General features: G+C 40.0%; 1 protein-coding gene across 1 annotated transcript; it reads right to left on the bottom strand.

The window, feature by feature from the left end:
- Positions 1-668: 668 nt before the first annotated feature.
- Positions 669-18988, bottom strand: LOC111155584 (3-hydroxyacyl-CoA dehydratase 1). Its single transcript, XM_022515832.1, has 7 exons — positions 18732-18988; positions 9941-10058; positions 9739-9757; positions 9574-9662; positions 6458-6579; positions 2246-2424; positions 669-842 (listed from the first exon to the last, which is right to left on the bottom strand). The coding sequence occupies exons 1-7, from the start codon at positions 18986-18988 to the stop codon at positions 760-762; spliced, it is 867 nt and encodes a 288-aa protein (XP_022371540.1). The 3' UTR covers positions 669-759.
- Between the last annotated feature and the right edge of the window lie 3580 nt (positions 18989-22568).

The following is a 22568-nucleotide window of genomic DNA, read 5'->3' as shown; positions in this document are numbered from 1 at the left end:
ATCAGACCCAATGTTATTCTTTTTTCACAAGTGAGACAAAGTATACACTTATTCTTTCTAATCCCTTAAGATCCTTATAGTTGAAAAGGTTGTCCTTGAAGGTTAATGCAAATAAAAATAACTTTGCTTAGCAGTACATGTAATTTTAACAGCCTAAACATTTATCCAAAGATTTTCCAATTGTGATATCTACTTGAATATTCTTGTTATACACTTGCTTTATCTCTATCAAAAGTCCTATCAAAACAAATTATGTCCATGCTTCCCAAAATAACTATTAATCAACTGCCTTATAACTTGTAAGAAACAGATCTTGGATTCAGGAAATACCAATACATTATTAACATGTTATTATAATTCTGCATTTACTTTCATTTATAAATATCACATAAATACCACCAGCAAGTATCATAATGTTAAATCATTAAACTAATTTGTAAATATTGATTTATAAACCTTGGCGCATATGCTGCAAAAACAAAAAATTAGTGAAAAATTTTTTTAAAAGGTTTTCCCCCCCAGGTAATACACCCAATTATTTTCCTAAGGATCGTCACCTACCCAGGAGTTGGTAATAAATATTGCATAGTTCTTACAGAAAATGTGAAGACAAATATTGGCAAATACCACATCTCACGTTATAGTCGAAGAAATCATACAATCTGTAGTATTTCATAAAGTTGTTTATTCTTGTTATTAAAACTTGGACTCAAGTAATCCTGGTTATTCTGGAAAAAGCACCTTGTTCGGGGGCATGGTTTAGTCATCCTTTTCTACAATCACCTCTCCATGAAGCACCTTTCTTCTTTGGCGTAACATATGAAAATACAGTTGTGGAAACACTGATGGAAAAAAGAAAACAAAGGAGGATGCTGTTGACAATTATTTATACTAGAAACCTCCCCCACGTGGGCAGTCTGAGGGCAAGAACAGCATCTGTCCCCGCAGCCTCCTGTCCCCCCACGCTGCCAGAGCTCAGGCTGAGAGCGCATGCGCAGAGGCCGCACACAGTAGGTCGCACCCGGCACCCAGTATCCTGCACTCTGCAGGCCTCCCGGGTTTCCAGGCTCGCCTCTTTTGATGGCGATCTTTACAAATTTAAGGTTTGTGGTCACCCTGCCTAGAACAAGTTTCCTGACCCCGTTTTTCCAACAGCAGGTGCTCACTTCGTGTCTCTGTGTTACATTTTGGGTTACATTCTCAGGATATTGCAACCTTTTTCATTATTATTATTGTACTCGTCATGCTGAGTGGTACTGACTCGCTGAAAGCTCTGATGATGGCGAGCATTTATTAGCAATAAAGTGTTTTTTAATTAAGGTGTGCACAGTGATGCTATTACAAACTTAAGAGACTACAGTATAATGTAAACATAACTTGAATATGCACTGGAAAAAAAAACCATCGTTGGACTCACTTTATTGCAATGTTAGCTTTAGTAGTCGGAACTGAACCTGCAGTATCTCTGGGGTATGCCTGTAATGCTGGGGATTCTTTAGCAAAGTTAGAAGTTAAGTATCCTGATAAAGATATTTTCATAATGACCTGGGACGCTGTGCCAGAATGTTCTGGCGCAAGGAAAACTGCCTGGCCCCCTTCTCTCAGGTCCATCCGCTGTCCTGTACCATGAGGGCATCTCATGGACATATGTGGGTATCTAAGCCCACACAACCCAACTTCATCCATACCCCTCACAAACGTTCCTGTTCCCTGCTAGTGACTATCAAAAATTTGACCTAAAAACCAACCACTATTGGCATTTAAGTGAAGCGAGTAGAGCTTCACCAATTCAGGGCAACTACTGAAAGATGATGAGAAGTTAGTGAAGAGGCTGAGTAGTTCAAAATGTCTTAAGAAAAGCAGCTTCCTTATGTTCTAGCATATAGAGCAACATAAAGAAGACTAAATAACTTCTCCAAGTGTATGCTCAAGGATTAGACAGAAATGACCTGACATTTTCTGGGACTATATGTTTATATTCAGACAAATGTTTCTAAATGCTGGCCAACAATTCACTGATGTGTGCTCTATCTTTTCTTTAAAAAAAAAAAAAAAGGTAATTCAGCTTCTCTTTAAATGATTCTGAGAAAGCAATCATCTCTGTATTGATTTACTTACCTTTTTGAAGGGTTGAACAGAGGATTTGTAAGCCATCACATCTCCTTGCTGATTAAACTAGCGATCATACTTTACAAAAATACTCACTGCTTATGCTAAATCAAAGTACTAATGACCATATACTTACGTGGTATATACGAGGCCATGGTTATAAGAAGGAAATAGTAGTAGTCAAAAGAGACATTGTATTTATTCGGAAGTCTTATTGAAAACATTCCTGTCTTCTTCACGTACGGTAAGGCAGCATATATTGTAAGAAGTTCACCAACAACTCCAACGGGATATAAGATGATAAAAAAATTGTACCTGGAGAAAGATCCCAGAGAATTATTTTTCTAAAATAATGACTGGATTTGACATTATCGTTCTTTTGCTACTACTGTCTTTAAACTTAAAAATACACATATTTACGGTGCCCCTCACAGGTTAATTTTTTTCTATTTTAATCATTTGTTTGTTTTTGTTTTTAAAGGTTTTACTTATTTGACACAAAGATGGAGAGTACAAGTAGGCAGAGCAGTAGGCCAAGGGAGAAGAAGAAGCAGGCTCTCTGCTGAGCAGGGAGCCCAATGCAGGGCTTGATCCCAGAGCCCTGGAAATCATGACCTGAGCCAAAGGCAGCTGCTTAATGAACTGAACCACCCAGGCACCTTAATCATTTGTTTATCATTTTAATTATCCTCCTTTCTTCTCATAGCAGTTTCCATTTTAGATGGCAAAATCTTAATAAAATAAGAATTCAACTTACTTTACAGTACTGAAATAATGGTATATGTATATAGTTTTATATTGTAAAGGACATAAGTGTTGTAAATAATACATTATAAATCGGAGAAAGACAACTATCATATGATCTCCCTGATATGAGGGAGAGGAGATGCAACATGGGGGGTTAAGGGGGTAGGAGAAGAGTAAATGAAACAAGATGGGATTGGGAGGGAGACAAACCATAAGTGACTCTTAATCTCACAAAACAAACTGAGGGTTAATGGGGGGGGGGGGGTGGGGGGGGGTGGGATTATGGACATTGGGGAGGGTATGTGCTATGGTGAGTGCTGTGAAGTGGGTAAACCTGGCGATTCACAGACCTGTACCCCTGGGGATAAAAAGATATTATATGTTTATAAAAAATAAAATTTAAAAAAAATTAAAAAATTAAAAAAAAATATCAATCCACACGGAAAAAAAAAATAATAATACATTATAAAGCACCTATAAGTATTATAAGGCACTGTAAGGGTAACTTCTTTGACACCTGGAATCAAAACTAAATGTTGTTTTTTTGTTTTGTTTTGTTTTTGAATGTTGTTTTTTTTTTTTTTTTTTTTTTTCTCCCCCTTCAGCTAGTCATTTATTGATCAAGTGCTGTGCTTTAAAAGACCAGTTATGTCTGGGTGGCTCAGTTGGTTAAGCAACTGCCTTTGGCTCAGATCATGATCCCAGGCTCCTGGGATCCAACCCCGCATCAGGCTCGCTGCTCAGCAGGAAGCCTGTTTCTCCCTCTCCTTCTGCTGCTCTGCCTGCTTGTGCTCTCTCACTGTCTCTGTCAAATAAATAAATAAAATCTTAAAAAAAAAAAAAAACAGTTATGATCCTAATTTTATATCTAAATCTCGAAATTACCAAAGTGGTTTTTGGAAGCATTTGGAAATCCCTTTGTGGTTACTAATTAAAAGACAGTTAATTACTATTTCAGACTGACATAATACTACTAAATATATATTTATACATATTCATATATTTGGTATATCTAATATATAAATAATACTAAAGTATCAGGAACTACTAATGAATATATTATCTAAAACTGTTCCCTTAACAGAACAGGTAAGAGAAACTGTTTCCAAAATTCCCACATTAAAGGAACAGTTTGCTTAAGATAGCTAAGAAAGTTCTATTCAAAATCCAAAATCACAGTTTGTTCATTTGGGCTGTGGCAAGGTCTCTAATGCACAGTAGGCCAGCCATTACTCATGCCTATGTGAGGGCAAGGCTCTATGAGTCTCTGTGGGCCTCCAGCAAGAACAACTTCAAGGATCCAAGGTAACAACATTTCTCCACTGAAGAAAATCATTTTTCTCAAAGGCAGTTACCAAAATAAAGGTTAAATTGTTGGTAGAAAAAGACAGAAATCAATTAATCCGTATTTTATTTCATCATTTTGTTGGCATTAAGATATTTGTAAAGAAATGTTAAATTTATCAGTACGGCAGAAACTTGGAAACAACTTAAAAATCACCTTATTCCTGTATGTCAAGGATATACACGGGTAAGACATGGTGTGGGAACAGAATCATTTGCCAAAATAGATTCAGTGGCGAATGGAAAGACCAATGATCCTTTTACTGTACCTGTTTATCTCCTCCTTGCCGTGGGTAGATCATCTGCTTTCTTACTACCAGTAGTATAGTTATTCGTATATTATTTAAATCACTCTTTTCCAATCTTAATTTCCTAACTCAATTTAAAAATCATATAACTGAACATTTTATATCCCTTTTCAAGTAAAACATTCAAACTTATTTATGGAGTTTTTAAACTTTACGTGACTCTCCAGTGATTTTTCTGGAAGCATTGTTCTTAAACAGAAAAAAGCATATCACTCCTAGACTAAACTAGTTTGAAACCTTCAGCCACTGATTATATTTAATGCAATGATAGCAAATGATATAATTTACTGGCTTTGTACTTTAGAAAGACTGCATGTCACCCACTCTGTAAGTTTTGATGGCAGCATGAGAAATTTAACTACCTATTCAGAAAAAGAATTCGTTAAAGGTTCCTAATTGTTACCTAAAAATTTTTTGAAGGGGATGCATTTTTGAAATTAAAATGGAAATTAACATAAAACATAACAACATACAAGTGCCTGTTCAGTGGGCTTTTCTAGGAACACTTCTTACACATAAGTAGAATGGAAGTATATTCAAATCATCACAGTAGGCCAGCTATGTATAAATAAGAACCCATTCTTACTGTGAAGTTTTATTTGAGAATGACAACCTCAACATTTGAACATAAATACATATGTTATTTTAAGTTTTTTAATAAGGCTGACAAATATATATAGATGGTTGGAGTCTTTTAAGATTTTTGACATGAAATATTACTCGTGATTATGATTAACTGACATGTGTTATGCTAACAGGTGCATTTCAAAGTTGAAAGGTCTTAGAGTACTTGGTTTAACATTAGTTCAATTGACAAAGGATTTCTAAACAGCAAATTTAAGCATGTTTTCAACTTCTCCAGAAAGTCAATACATGCATGGTGCATTCCGAAAGGCAGACAGACGAAACATTAAAGACTATTATCTTTCTCAAATAAGTTCTACAAGTGCAGCAAGTGAAGAGACTGTTGCAGGAGTTAGTATTTTCAAAGGTGCTGGAGGTCCAGAAGACTGAGGTCATCATGCAAGATTCAAGGTGCACTGAGATTCATTCTAGGATTAGTCCAGCAACACAGCAAACTGCCAACCGTGTGAAAGGCCCAATTACTCAAAGTGAAAAAATGCTCGGTTACGATAAGAATAAAACCAACCTAACATAGAAATGGGAGCGCAGCCTCCTTATGAGAGCCAATAGGTTTAAGCTCAAATTATAATTCTGAAGCAGTTCAATAAACAAAATGATAAGCCACAAATGTCTAAAAAGGAGCAAAAGCATATAAAAAAAAGTCCGAGTATAAATATAATTAACAGTGATTATCTTCAAGGAGGAGGATTATAAGCAGTTCAAAAGGTCTTTTTCCCCTTCATTTTGGATCTTTTAATATATTCTATAGTCCATTATATTTCAACAAGTATAATATATGAGTTATGAAAAAGGATTGTAGATACTAATTATCAAAATAATTTAATTATTTTATCATTAATTATATTTTTATCAATAATTATATTGATAATTGATATATATTGATATATATTGATATTGATATATTGATATATATTGATATTGATAATTATATTTATTGTTTAATTATCAAAATAATTTAAATCATGCAAAAAAATGCCCTATTTTTGGCACAGAGTTTAAGTTTAACTAATATAATTCAAAAAAAATGTACGTTTTGCTTTCAAAGAAAAATGAGTGACCAAATTCAGGTTATGTGAGGATATTGACACAACTTGTCTGGCACTAATTCTACTCAAAATATATATTAATATGATTTTTCTCTGATCATTAAATTAAGCCTTTAGAATTGGTTACAATACTGCTAGTAGCCAAGAAAACAGCATCCTGGCATCATGGGCTAAGACACAAATCTTCCTTCCCTAGTGTTAGCTCAGCACACAAAACACACATGCACTAGTGAGAACTAAACTGCAAGACAACGCCACCTGGCCCATTTAATGAAGTATGGCAAGTGGTCGAGAAGACTGAACGTGTAGAAGGAATAGCGAGTGATCTCTGTCACAGTCCACGCGACCAGAAAAAGCACCACGCTCTCCTCATTCTGGATCTGCAGAATCACAGAGAAATCCACAGTGTGGTTTAACCTTGAACATTTTTCTCCATGAAGATATACTCATTTTTTACTGTGGTCTTTGAATGTCAGGGGTAGACAGAGGCAAGACAGAAAAAGAGTCACCACTACATAATTCATGAAAACACACAAATATGTCCTAGGCACAGGAATGGTCAAATTTCTACTGCTTTCTCTTTCTTAGCCTTCGCTCTGGCTGCTAACTCAACCATCCTGTGACAACATCACCCCCTCAAAACCAGCATGGGAACCATTAGACAGTCCGACTTTCTACAGTCGTCTGATGGTACCCAGCCTACTGCAGTACTAGCTACTGCATCTGTCCACTCCTCTTTTGTCCTATGACCACCATTTGCATTCGGAGCCTCACCATCTTCTCCATCCAGACTACTCCAACAGCTTCCTAAATAGCCTCTCCACTCTTACTCTCCTCATGGATGGAAGTCTTCTCTTCAACGCAAAACCAAAACACATTTGGAAGCAGTGATCCTGAGATTTAAAAGCTTCTTTGGCTCCCCATTCCTTAACAGGACAAGAGGATCACAGTCAAGGTTCTCTACAATCTGAGCTCTGGAATCTCCCAACTTCATCTGTAATCTCTCAGCCTCCCACTACCAGCTCTCCCTGGTGACACCAACTACTATTATTTCCCTAACATGCTCTGAACGTTTATGTCTTAACACATGCCATTCCCTCCAATTATAATGCTACTTACTCCCTTTTTAGTTCCCATGGAAAATCCTTTCTCACCCTTTAAGACCCAGCTAAAGCATTACGCCCTCTAGACAACTTTCCCCAAACTCCTCCTTTCGTCCTGAGCTGTAATTTGCTCACTTTCCTTGATCATATCTGTACTATAACACCTGCCCGTTTGTATGAAAGTCTATCTGCCTGACTCTTGGGTATCTATCAGTGCTCTCCTTACACACTCCTTCTCTCCCTCAGTCAGGCTAAGTCCCCAGGTACATTGTAATATGTATTCGTCTCTTATTTCAAAGCACTAACACTAACATAATGAAACAATTACAGTTGACCGTGAACAATGTGGGGGTTGGGGCACCAATCCCTGCTGCATAGCCAAAAAGCCTGCATTTAAGTTTTAAGTTTTGACTCCCCAAAACTTAACAACTAATAGTCTACTGTTGACCAGAAGCCTTATCGATAACCTATAAACAGCTGAATAACACATATCTTGTGTGTTCTATGTATTATATATGGCATTCTTATAATAAAGCAAGCTAGAGAAAAGAAAATGTCATTTACAAAACATTTTGTAAGAGAAAGAGAAAATCGTAAGAGATTTTCGTAAAATCTCTTTTTTTACATAAGAGAAAATACACTTATAGTATTCTAATTATCAGAAAAAAATTATAAAAAGAAAAAATTCTGAGTATGAATGAATACATGCAGTTCAAACACAGGTTGTTCAAAGTCAACTGTACTTATGTAACTACTTGTTTACTGCTGCTCCCACTTACAGGATCCACAGGGAAGCGACCATATTCGTATCATTAACTGCCAGATCCCTAGCACAGCCTCAGGCTAGAACAGTTGTGCGATCAGTATTTGCTGAAGGAGTCAACGTCTGTATGACCAGCGCCCACTTCCCAACAACCAGTACGCAAAGAGGTGAAATGGCCCTATCCACTCTTGTAAAGCCAGACACAAGCACAGTGTCAAGTGTACAGAAGGCACTCCATAAATGTTGGCTGAGTTAGTTAAAGAGGGGTAGAAAGGTACCAGTGGGAAACTATTGTTGGAAAAAACTAAATAGAAATAGTAATACTAATACAGAGATCCTTTCGAGGATTAAAAAAAGAGCAGATGGGTCTTTTTTCTCTTGGGGGCTAGCAACCCATTAGATCCTCTCTCACTTCTTGCCACAGTGGATGCCGGCCACCCTGTCTTGTCTTTCTTCTTCCTCAGTCTTCAGACTTTTTGCAGTCCCGGCCCAGCTCTTATATTTGCTCACTGTCTGGAACAGACTTTCTTTTATTCTGTTTATGGGGACTTCCTGCTTTTAAACTACGTGGCAATCTGAACACAAAGTCTGGCTGTCCGCGTGGCACGCACTCACAGCTCGGGGCACAGCGGTCAGCCGTGAGGGGCCAGGTGCACTGAGAGAGTTGAGTGAAAGACAGTGGTCCGGAGAGGCTACCGTGCAGAGTGGTGGGAGAGCGGAAGAGCAGTGATCTGTCCCTGCGTGGACAGAGGCCAGTATGTCTCACAGACAAGGGAAGGGAGTTAAGGTATCATTTCAAGCAGACGAGGGACAAGAAAGGCATCTCAGGAATGGAAAGGAGGCCAGAGATCTGTCCTCAAGTAGATAGGAGATGCCGGAGGCTATCAGAAGGTCAGAAGGGCCCATCTGGGAAATGTTTCTGTCACGGGTTTAAAAGGCCCAGTGTCTTGACATAGTGAGCATGGTGTTTGTTTGTCTAGAAGGGTTTAAGCCATTAATTAGATTCAGGTCTGTCTCCTGTCATGCCTCAATAAATAATATGCTAATTTCCCTACATTCCCCAGCCCTTCCAACTTTTCATTTAATCTTTCCATTTGCTCAGATCTACAGAACTGTATTTGCTTTTTATGCCTGTTGCTACAACACTCCATGGTTAATGAGGAAAAATACACTGTTTATTGTGGCAACTTCAATACATAATCAAAGAGAATACACATCAATAGAAAATTTTCAGTTAACTATTTGACAGAATATGAGTATTCACTTTAAAAACCGGGAAACATCAGAGGAGAATAGATTATGGATATAAATATTTAGTTTGCTTGTGTTTCAAGGTCATTCTACTAACGCACTAAGTCAATGTACAATCACACTTAGATCCAAACCCAGCCCTTTTTTTGTCTAGTGGTTCTGCTCCCTGCAATATAGCGATGTTAGTATCTTAGATTCCTATTAATAAAAAAAACTTTCCTGCAGGCTTGTGAAGAGAACATGTTAGTGTCACTTACTGGTTTTATACTGTGAGTAATGAGCCACACCATGAAGATTCTTGAACTCACTTGGACCCCAGCCACAATCACAGAAGTAGGTACAATTCCTTAAAGAGAAAAATAAGTCAACCATTGCCCTAAAGGCAATTCACACCGACAATAAAAATTAAATCAGAAACTTACCAATTAAACAGTGGACTATCTGTAAGCAAATAAAGAAAAAATCACAAGTCAATAACATGCAACATAAAATAAACCCCTGTGAACACCGGTTTTCTACAAATCTATAGGTGGATGTCATTGGCAAAATAAGACTGATTTTGTTCAGCAAATTTTTCCAAATAAATATTACAAAAATAGGAAAATAGCATCACTGAAAACTTACCTCAAGCAAGGCAAATGTCTGGAAAAATTTAAGTATCTTCTGAATACTTTTATATAAACCTTTGTGTGTTCCTTTTTCCATATAGAAACGTACCATGGCAATAGCTAAAACCAACCACCTAAAAGAAAGAAAGGTATTTTATAAAGTTCTATGAAAATGAATACCAATGATCTTCCTAAAAAGAAATGGCATAATTTATATAATCATATGTTGTTTTATTATGTTCTCGGTTCATTATTCTATTTAACAAAACCCACAGGAAGAAATGGCATTGTTTTTACATTGACTCTTCAAGGGGATAAAGAGAACATATTGGAGATCAACTAGATTCAAATGTCAAACGATGTCCATTCCATGTTTGGTTTCAGCAGACTGACTGAAGAAATGATGTACCCCAAATGAGGTTATTAGAAAGTATTTCATAATTATACAAATATTTCTTAAGGTAAAAAGCTGTGAGTGTGTAAGTATGTACTTAGACAAATATATGGTATATATTTACATGTGAGTGTAAGTAAAAATATTTCATAATAATTCTTTTCTTTAGAATTTGCACTAAACAATAATAACCATTGTGCCACAGAAGGGCATACATATAGAAGGTCAGATATGGGCCTGCTTTCAAAGAGTTTGCTTTACAAAAAGGACAAAATGCATATGCCTTTCCTTTTCAACTTCTACTTCTACACAACAGAGAGGTTCTGTGCTGTGAAGACCAGCATTTCACACGCAAGCTATGTCTGTGGAGACCGGCTTTCTCATCCTACACTCAATCTGCCAGAGACACTAATGAGAGTTCATTTTTTTTCTAGTTTCCTTCACAATTACAAGAGCACTTTCAAGTTTCAAAAAGTTATGCCATCTGTAACTTCTTAAAATCCTTAGTAACACACCCATGGAAACGAGTAGCTACTCGAGGCTTTTTTAATTCAGTGGGCTTCAAAACATCTAGTTACATGGATTTATGAATGATAACACCATTAAACAGTTTTAACTTTTTAATTAAAGAACCCTCATAAAATGGACAGTTTAGAGTTTTCCCACAAATGAACTACAGATGAAATATGATGAACATGGTCAACAAGGTCAAGAGAAGACGGAGGCTAGAGCTTCTCTTCTGGGCACTTCCACTCCTCCTCAGCACACACTGAGGGGAAAAGCAAGGACGTTCCTATGAGGGGTGGTAAGAAGTCAGGTAAAATCTGAAATTGTCAGCAAGACCTTCCAAAAATGGAAATGTTAATGATACCAACAACAGTGATAATAATGCGTGTACTTTCAGAACGCTTTCAATGTTCCAAATGCACATTTAGCATATTAATATTTCATGCTCACAAATTCCCTCTGAGGTAGGGATGGCTATTATCCTATTTCACTGCTGAGAAAACAGGCAGAAGAGGTCACAGAGCCAGACAGCTGAGATGTAAACCCACCAATGAGCTCAGAGTCTATGTTCTTGAACCACGATGCTGTACTGGTTTGGCTCTAGGCATGTAGGTGTGCCTTGGGATATTAGTTAATCACACTATTCGCTATATTTGAATCACAAGTAAATCTTCAAAGTTATCAAGAGAATTGTGCTCAAATATTTTAACCAATAGTAGTGTGCTATCAAAAAGGTCTGAGGGCCACTGTTGTAGATGAGAAAGTCACCGTGCAGAGACATCAAGATTTATCCTAAGTCTTAAAGTCAACAGTCCAGGTAGAAATAAACTCTGTGACATCTCCCAACCCCCCATGCTATTCTTGCTCCACAATACCCTGGCTTTACTGGATTCAACTGACAGCTTCATCTCATATGTGGGCCAAACAATGGCTTCATCCCATATACGGGCCAACACTGAATTCTGTAGTGGGCTAATCTGGGTGACATTTTAGATGTCTTCCTTAAAATGTTACGATTTTACTGTCTTCAATTTTAGGTCTCCATACTAACGATAAAAAAAAAAAAGCATATTAAGATAATTAAATCAACATTTTCATACACTTGTCTTTTTTAAGAAAAATCCAAACCAGACTTTTAAAAAAGATCACTGTGAGAGCTAATTATTACCCTACCAAAGAATTCATCAAAGGATTCATTTTGATGGCAACTTTTCTATATTTTTAAATAGCAAGATATAAAAATCCACGTATTAGAACGTGGTAACAAATTTTACTGTTGTCCCATAGGTGGCAGTGTTGTACCACCTAGCATAGTGAAAGATCCTACCAATTACTAACTTGTTCAAAAATAAAAGAAATTAACACTCCCGGTAGTGTTAGAAAGGACCGCAGAGCCATCTATCTTAACTTCTCATCTGTTTTTCAGTCACTGTGGCCAGGAGCTAATCTGAACTAATGAGTGTTCACTGCCTAAGTCCACCATCGCAACGGGATGACAAAGTCTTTCCATAGGGGCCCTACATTTAACTAACTTTGCACTTTCTACATTCATTGGTTTAGTAATTATCCTTTTTTTAAAAATGCAAAAGCAAGTAGAGCTTCTGCAACTGTTTTTAAAAAATAGGCCAGAGCAACTGATTACCCAAATATGAACCCAGAGAGATATGCTCAGTCCTTGAGAAAGTACTCTCTTTGGAAAATATATAAACATGTGCTTTATATGTCAGAGATTGTTTACTTGTTAGCTTAATTCATTTCTTTATTCATTCATCTCCATGTTCAACATTTATTGCTAAGCCAGGGAGTGTTGGGAAATTAGAAATAAATAAGACTTAGTTCTTGTCTCAAGGAACTATTAAATTAGTGAGTAGAGAAAACAATGCAGTGCTGTACCAGGAGGTATGAGCCATAACTCACTAAACACAGGGTCTGCTTGCCATGGCATTATGCCATGATGACTCTGAAAAATCTTATGGAAGGAGGAGTTCTTTCCTCTGGCTGTTTTGGGGGCTTCTTTTCCCCCTGAGGTTTCTTGGAGACAACCAGCTCCATAAAGAACTTGGTTATCTACATTTGTATCTTCTGGTTTTGTTCCAATACTTCTTTTTAGATATGAATTATGAACAACTTCGTACAGACACAATGATACAGAGAATGGCATAAGGAACCTCCAGAGCACACTGCCCAGCTTCAAGCATTATCATCTTATGGACAATCCTATAGCTTCCAAAGTCAGTGCTTTCCTCACCATCCCCTCCCCTCATTATCTTGAAGGAAATCTCATACATTCTATAGTTTGATTCCTAATAAGAGGATTGCTTTTAATAGACCTTATCATAATACCACCATCCCAGGTAAAAAATAGTAGATCACAAAACATAGTCAGGATAAAAATTTTCTCAATTGTCTCATAATTTTTAGAAATCATGATTGAAATAAAGTTTTTATGTTGTAACTAGTTGCTATGTCTTTCATAACTCTTAATCTATAGGTTTCCCCTCCCTCCCTCTATCCATTCATCTCTCTTTCCCTCTCTTTTTTGTGAAATTTCTCTGTTGATGACACTGAGTGGTTTGTCCTGCAAAGTTACCCACATGTCACTTATTATATTCTTCTGTCCCCCATATTTCCTGGGAAGTTGACAGTTCCACACCCTTGATCAGGTAGATTCACATTTGAAGCTAATTCCTAAGTTATGTTGTGTGCTTCCCTGAAGAGCACGTAATTTCTAATCGTCCCTTTTGTTTGCAATGTTAGCTTACTGCTGATCATTGCCCAGAGCCATTATTTCAGCAGTTACTGAATAATGGTGATATTCTAAGGTTACCATTTCTTCTTGACATGTCCGATAAAGTAACCATGTGGAGGCTCGCCCAGAGATGGCCTCTCACATTCATACCATCCATACCTTCATACACTGTTCATTGACACCCCCAAACTTCCTTTCCTAGACTAAACTGAAACTTTGTTAGCAGCCAATATGTGTTTCAATGTACTGCACATAGACACTTGTGCCAGTGGAGTTAAGCTGAAAGGTTCATGAAAGAAAAAAACAGATAAATTGGACTTCATGAAGAGTAAGACCTTCTCTTTGAGAGACACTGTGATGAAACTAAAACCAAGCCACAACTAGGAGAAAATATTTACAAATCACACATCTGGTAGAGACCTATATGCATACTATATTTAAAAAAAAACTCTCAGAACTCAGTAAAAGAAAAATCAAACAACCTCATTTAAAAAAAAAAAAAAGGTGAACGATTTGAACAGATTCTATACCAAAAAAGATACACAATTGGTAAATAAATGCATGGAAAGATGTTCAGTGTCGTTAGTCACTGGAGAGATGCAAAATAAAATCACAATGAGATAACATAACACACCTATTAGAACATCTAAAACTACAAGCACTGACCATACCAAGTGTTGGTGACAATGTACAGCTGCTCTCATTCATTGCCCACAGGGATAAAATGGTACAATCATTCTGGAAAAGTATGGATAGTTTCTTAAGAAATCAAGAATGCAGGGCACCTGGATGGATAAGTGGGTTGAGCCTCTGACTTCAGCTCAGGTCATGATCTCAGGGTCCTGGGATCGAGTTCCGCATCGGGCTCTCTGCTTGGCAGGGAGCCTGCTTCCTCCTCTCTCTCTCTCTCTCTCTCTCTCTCTCTGCCTGCCTATCTACCTACTTGTGATCTCTCTCTGTCAAATAAATAAATAAAATCTTTAAAAAAAAAAAAAGAAATCAAGAATGCAATTACCGTATGACCCAGCCATTCCACTCACAGACATTCACCTCGGAAAAATGAAGTCCAAGTCCAAAGACTTGTACCTGAATACTCATAGCTTTGTCATAGCTCCAAACTGGAAGAACCAAAATGTCCCCCAACAGATGAACGGATAAGCAAGTTGGATAAACAAGATCCATACACGGGATCTATCCTCCTCAGGGAAAAATATACGTCTGTTCCTTCACAGGCTGGGAAATGGATATGCCAGCCCCTTGGGTTTGGTGTTCTAATAACTCACACAATGTATACTCTGAAAATATCTTCAATAGCTTATCTCTTGGTGTCAGTCACCTTGCTGATCACTTCATATCCATGATCTTTTTATTCTTTGTAATAATCTAGCAAAGCAGCTGTGTTGTTCCAATTTACAGACAAGAAAACTCGGGGTCAGAGTGTTTCAGTAACTTATCTGAGGCTACTCAGCAAAAAAGGGGTGAAGCATAGACTTTAACAAGGCCTTACTGTACTCTATACAGATTAAAATGCAAACATGTTAGCAAGGCACTTAAGGCCCTGTGCAGAGTGGTCCATGCTCCTCCTCCAGCGTCATCTCCCCACTACACTTCAGGCCCACTTGCTACTGCCTCGACAACATGTCTAGGAATGCCTTATCTCTGTACCCTAACTCACACTGTTTTCTCATCCCTGCCTATCAAATCCTACTCATCCTTCAAAGCTCTGTTGAAATGCTATGATCACCACGGAGCTTTCTCTGATTCCCCCTACCTGTCTGACCCATCACCTCTGTCAAGCACGCACTCACTCTGTCTTTTATTGCAATATATAAATGTCCCTGGTTACACTTCTTCAAGGATGGAGCCTAGAATATTTATCTTATAAGACATAAGACCATGCATTTGACACCTACGGGTTCAAAAGTCCTGAAAAGAAACGACAGCAACAACACCACCACGAGAGAGAGAGAGAGACATGGAGGGAGAACTACTTCTCTGGTCACATACCTATTATGAACAAGTACCACAAAAATCTTCACATCTTTTAAAGGTGTAATCCTACTCCTGGGAATTCATCTTAAGTAACTATTCAACAGAAACAAATAAAAGCAAAATGTTATTAGGGGAATGAGTTAATCCATAATTGTACATTAAGTCTATACACTCTTATGTAGCCATGAAAGAATATATTTATGAAAACTATACAGAAATATTTGGTAGATTATTAGGTGAAAATAGAATATATAATAGAGCAGATACCCTAGCTGCAATCCTCTATAAGATGCATTTAGGATCTTACACTCGAATGAGGGACATGACAGACAATAAGCAACAATATGAATTAGTAAAATACATTGTACAGTTATAAGGCAATAAGTGCAATGACAAAAATAAAGCAGGCCAGAGGAATAATAGCATAATGGGGATATATGCTATCTGAATGAAGATATTCACATAAAAGATAAAAAACAAAATGTCATGCTAAGCTTATAAAATTAGGCAAGTTCTTTTTTTATATCTATGTAAATACTTATCTATTATTTTATTGTTTTCAAAACTATTACAAAAGCTTAATATAATTCAAAGTTCTGCTAAAAGAGAAAAACAATAAGTTAAATGGACAAAAAGAACCTCAGCTAACCCTCCGCTATCCATACTAATTAATGCATACCTTGGTTCACCTACCACTTTCCACACTACAACCTTACTGACATCTGTTCTCCAACACCACCCTCCAATTAGATCAAGAGAATATACCGGTTTTTCTTGCATCTCATGCCTATTGTTAGAATTTACTCGAAATATTCACTCGAATTCACTCGAAATATCTACTGTCCACATATTTCAATCCTATTCCTTCTTCAAATCTTTTTTTAAAGATTTTATTTATTTATTTATTTATTTGTCAGAAAGAGAAAGAGAGAAAGCACACAAGCAGGCAGAGGCGGAGAGAGAGGCAGGCTCCCTGTGGAGCAAGGAGCTCAATGCGGGACTAGATCCCAGGACCCTGGGATCATGACCTGAGCCAAAGGCAGCGGCTTAACCCACTGAGCCACCCAGGTGTCCCATCTTTTTCAAATCTTAAAGCCTCTAAAGGCCTCCAAAGAGTTACATGGATTACTCCATTTTGGTCACCTCTGCTTTTAAACAGGTGAAAATGACAAGAGACCTTCCCAATATAGGCAGGGAGTTTCAGATACCCGGTAATTTGCTGGGCAGGTAGGAAAGATAGGAATGAAGTGTGAGAATACAAAGTGTGAGAACACAAATTCTGCTCCAGATGGGGCAGAAGAACTAGAAAGCTTCAAAGAAGATGGCTTGATTTAGAAGTCATATGAGGAACAAGAAGGATATTACACAAAGAGTGAAAGGCCTGAGCAAGAACGGAGAGAGCCGTGAAAATAAAAATGCATGGTGCCTTGCCTGCATTATGAGTTACAGTTGATTTCAAACACAATAGATGTGTAAGGAGAATCAGGGAGTTTATTACAAAGGCCCTTGAATGACCAACAGCCTAAATCCCTTAGATTACAGTGGAGGTAATAGGGAGTCACCGAAGGCTTTAAACTAGAGTTATGCATTGATTTTCACTTTTAAAAGGTTAACCTGGTTTTCAAAAGGGAGAGTGGAGTGGAAAGCAAAGGGACAGCAAACCAGTTAACAAACAGCAGGTATTCCAAAAATGTTCCAAAAACTGGGTAAGACTATCACAGGAGAGAAAATTCTTTCAGTTTTCACTGTGGCTAAAGACAGCAGCCCATGGTGGGTACTTGATTGTTCTCCAGTTGTTCCAAATATATTACTTTTCTTCTTCGAGATTATAAAATTCAGTAAAGCGTAAAAAGCAGCAGCACGTCTCTGGAGTCAGACTGTCTAGGCTGAAATCCAAGGCTGACACCTGCTGGTTGAATGATCTTGAGCAAATTACTTAACCTCTTTGTGCCTCAGTTTCCTAATCCCTCAAATGTGACATCATGTACCCCTCCCAGGAGGGAAAAGAACCAAAAATGAAATAGTACATCTAAAGTAATCAACACATTACCTGACACATAGCAAATCCTCAATAAATGTATTTTTTGCGAACTGTATTTGGTATTCAGGATTACACTAAACACACAATAAGTACTCAGTACTGGGTCAAACCATTTATTCTTTTCTATAAGTCCTGGAGTAAGTTTAAGATATTAAAAGATCCCCTACATTTATATAGATTAATAATACCTCATGTGATAATGAGAAAGTAGCTTTTCAAAATGACAATGCAATTTAGAAACAGAAGAGCAATTTCCCAACTGGTCTTGAAAAGCCGTCGACACACAATTCATTTTGACAGCTCTCTGAAGAGCGATAGTCACTGTGTAACCTTATTTTCTAAGTCATACTCAAAGTCAGAAATAAAAGTACGGGATATCAGTCACGAAGCATGGGGCCGTAAAGATGCTGGACACGAGTGCCATGCTCTGATACAGCAGGGTTTGTAAAATACCGTCCCAAGTAAGAAGCTCTGGGGCTCAAGAAAAAAAAAATCAAAAGCCAAAACTCGTGGTGACATTAACAGTTCCGAAAACTCTGCCCGGCGATCTGCAGCACGAGGAAGTGCACCGTGGGGGCCACGGCCGGACAGCTCCGGCTCCGGGGCCGCGGCACTAGGCGTTTCTTCAACAGCAGCGGCAGGCAGCGGCGCCCGGGGCGGCCCGGCCGAAGCCACCTCCCCCGCGGGTCGGCCCCGCATTCCTGCCCAGGTCTATACTTAACCTCCGGCCCGCGCCCCGAGCCGCCGCGCCACGCCGTGCACCGTATTAGGCAATGCCCGGCGAGCAGGGCCCCGGCACCCCCCCGCTCCCCGCCCGCGCCGCTCGCCCCGCTCGTCGGCCCCGCTCCACTCCGCTCCATTTAACACCCGCGGCCGCGGCGGCGCCCGCGCCCCTCCCCCACGGCCGTAGCCCGCGCCCCCTCCCCGCGCCGCGCCCACCCCGCCGCCCCGCGCTCACCCCGCCGCCCCGCGCTGCCCGCACCCGGAGCGCCTTACCCGCTCGCCGCCCTCCCCGCAGCCCCGAGCGCCCCCAGCCCCGCCGGCGCCCCGAGCGCTGAATGTCGGGGGGCAGCACCGCGGGGAGGGGGGCGGAGGGAGGAGAGGGCCCCTCTCCGCGCACGTACCCCGCGGTCATGGCGATGTTGTAGAAGGTGAGCCAGACAGTGGCCAACAAGCCGAGGCGCCTCCTCTTGCCAGTGGCCTCCTTCTCCTCGCCCGGCTCCGAGGCGCCGCCGTTGGTGCCGTCCTCCTCGCTGGACGCCATGGTGGCCGTGCACCCCGGGGAGGTGGAAGACAGGGGAAGGGGAGTGGGAGGGGGCCCCGCCGAGCGCGCCGCTGAAGCGCCGCCGCCCGCTGCCGCCGCCTCTGTCAGGCGCCCCATGTGCCGCGCGCAGGGGGCTCGGCGCCGCCAGCGCTGCAGCCCGCAGGGGGAGGAGCGGGCGCCCCCGGCCGCCGCCCCGGCCGCCCCGCCCCCGGCCCTCGGGAGCGCGCGCGGCGCGGGGACTCGGCTGCCCGGCCTGGGAGCCGGCCCGGGTGCAGTCTCGAGGCGGTTGCGTGGTTTCCGCTCCCACGGAAAGCTGTCCGCGTCTCTAGCTGGGTCCCTAGCTGGGGGGACCTCTAGCTGGGACGTCTCGGGCGCTGGCGACCTGCCCCAGGCTGGTGCATTTAGTCGGGACGGACGAAACACACCTGGACTTGGAGTGGTCCCGCCCCGCCCAGCCGTTGGGAAGGTAATTTGTGTAAGTGAGGACCGGTAGTGGGATCTTCCCGCTAAGAACGCGTTAAGACCTTTGGGGAAGAGTCGCCCGCTTCAGTCTGTTTCACTTTTACCGGCCAGCGGGGCGTTACAGGACGACTACGGTAGAACAGCCTCACTTGCGTGGATTCCCCCGGAGCCAGTGTTCTAAAGGCATCACTGACTGCAGTGCAGCGTAGTGTCTGGATGCTAGAGGGAAGCTGGAGAAAAGAGGACAAGACAAGATACCGAAGGACAAAAGTTTGAGCAGATATAGGCAAGCTACAAATAAGGGCTGACAAGAACCCTTTCCTCCGCAGGATCCCACTGTTCTCCACTCTACCCCTTTCCTTTTGTATCTTCCTTCAAATACCCATGCTTTCTCTTAACAGCTCTCTCCTCTTTCCCCTTAAAGCACACAGCTGGGAAGACAGGATCGGGAGTCAGATTACTGAAATTCAAACCCCAAACTCCTGGATCCGCCACAGTTAAGACTAGCTTGTGAACTTGGGCACCTAAACTTATCTATTGCCTCAGTTTCCTCATTGGAAATAATTTATAAACCTATGTCATTGGTTGTCGTGAGATGCAAGTCTCACACTTAAAAATCACCCATATAATCACCCACACTTAAATCACCCAAATAAATGCCTTAAGGGTCTGAAGCAGTTTGAGTACCCCCAAATTAGCGTATTAGCACCATTCTGGTGACTCAGATCTCTGCCGATCCTTAGAAAAGAAATTCTTTTTTTTTTTTTTATTCTATTTATTTGACAGAGAGAGATCACAAGTAGTCAGAGAGGCAGGCAGAGAGAGAGGGAGAAGCAGGCTCCCTGTTGAGCAGAGAGCCCGATGCGGGGCTCGATCCCAGGACCCTGGGATCACGACCTGAGCCGAAGGCAGAGGAGCCACCCAGGTGCCCCTCTTAGAAAAGAAATTCTGCTTCGGCCTGTGGAAGCTATGTGTTTGTTAGGCTGTGCTCCTGGAAACTAAGCCTGGCCCTGTGCAGGGGGCGACCACCAAAATACCACACAGTCGGAGTCCAGTAGCTCCAGAGGGTATGGAGTCACGTGGGAGAGGTCACCAACCAGAAGAAAGGACTCATCCCTCCATTGTGATCTGGGCTCTGGGCTCCTGATCCAGGAGGCACTACTGGCCTGCTTGGGAAACAGATAATTTTGAGAAAGACATCCCAATTGGGGGCGGGGGGAGGGTAGGCTAAGATGTGCCTGGGGAAGAAATAATGGCTGAAAATGTTTAAATTTGATGAAAACTATGAACGACTATTTTTAAAGACATTTAATTTGGAATGGAAGAAATAAAACTATTTGCAAATGACAACACTATAATAATTAGAGAAGCCCAAGGACTCCGTTAAAAAGCTACTGGAACACAAATTGTTTTCTACAGAAAAGAAAACTGGAGAGTGAAATTTAAAATAAAACCATAGAATGCTCATCAGCATCCAAAAACATGAAATATATAAGGATAAATTTAACAAAAAGTGTAAGACCTGTACACTGAAAACCATAAATTACCATCAAGAGAAATCAGACTTAAATTAATGGCTATCCATTGGAAGCCATTGGAATTGGAAGATGAATTGGAAGATGATATGGTTAAAATGTCAGTTCTCCCCAAATGCCAGCAGAATATATATTGTTTTAATTTGACAGGTATCTCTAAAATTTATACAGAAATGTTTAAGAAGAACAAAGTCGAGACACATACTTGTTTTCAAGACTGTGTAAAAAACTACAGTGTACAAGACAGTGTGGTAAGCATAAGGATAGACAAATCAATAAGAGAGAATAGAGTCCAGGACCATATATATATATATATATATGGTCAGTTGATTTTCAACAAAGATGACTTGGTATGTCTTTTCAATAAATAGAGCTGAAATAACTGGATATCCACATGAAAAAAAAAATAAACCTTGACCCTTACCTCACACCATACACCAAGTATTAATTTGATATGGATCACAGACCTAAATATAAAACTAAAAGTATAAAACTTTTATTAAAAAAGTATAAAATAGAAAACAGAATCACTGTGACCTTGGGGAAGGCCAGGTTTCTTAGAACCAATAATAAAAAAGCATTGATTATAAAGGAAAAGACAGAACATCATTGAAACATAAAACTTCTGTAATTCCAAAGACAACATTTAAAAGGTGATTTTCTCAATACATGGATCTGACAAGGAACACGTATACAGAAGATATAAAGATTCTTTACAACTCAATAATACAACAACCTGATTTTTTTTTAAAAGATTTTTTTTATTTATTTGTCAGAGAGAGAGAGAGAGCAAGCACAGGCAGACAGAGTGGCAGGCAGAGGCAGAGGGAGAAGCAGGCTCCCTGTCGAGCAAGGAGCCCGATGCGGGACTCGATCCCAGGACGCTGGGATCATGACCTGAGCCGAAGGCAGCTGCTTAACCAACTGAGCCACCCAGGCGTCCCACAACCTGATTTTTTTTAAATGAGCAAAAGATTTTAATAGACTCTTTGCAAAGAAGATAGAGAAATAACAATAGCATATGCAAAGATAGCCAATCTTATTAGTCTTTAGGGAAAATGCAAATCAAACCTGCTGTGAGATAGCACTACATCTAATATTTTAAATGTTAGCAAGGATGTGTAGTAATTGGCATTCTCCTATATGGCTAAAGAGAATAACACTTTGGAAAACAGTTTGGTAATTTCCTTAAAAGGTCAACATTCCCTTGTTTACCATATGACCCAACAAATTCATTACTAGTTATTTCACCAAGAGAACAAAAAGAGGTCCACACAGATTTGGACATAAACTTTCAGGGCAGCTTTATTCATAGTAACCTCTAACTGAAAATAATCCATGCATCCATCAATATGCAGAGTAAAATAAACTTGAAAAGTGGATCACAAAGTGCTATGAAAGTTAAAGACCTGTCAAGAAATGTGACTTGTTTGGGAGATCAGAAAAGGCTTTGTGTCTACAGCCATGCCACCCTAAACATGCCCAATCTTGTCTGATCTCAGAAAAGGCTTTGTGCAAGAAATCACCCTTGAATACTTGATTCCAATAGACAGGTTGAAAGAGGCAAGCTGAGGGCTCACCATGAACATGCAGGAAGGACAAACCACAAGCTTGAGGAAAAGTGAATTGTGCAGTTTGACTAAATCTTAAAATGATCAGGAGAAGGACAGAATAGAAACATCGAGGACCACTCTATTTTA

This window comes from Enhydra lutris, unplaced genomic scaffold, assembly GCF_002288905.1.
Source record: "Enhydra lutris kenyoni isolate GAN:26980312 unplaced genomic scaffold, ASM228890v2 scaffoldscaffold42, whole genome shotgun sequence".
Taxonomy (NCBI): domain Eukaryota; kingdom Metazoa; phylum Chordata; class Mammalia; order Carnivora; family Mustelidae; genus Enhydra; species Enhydra lutris.
Note: the sequence above shows the minus strand (reverse complement) of the source record. Positions and strands in the feature narration are given on the sequence as shown.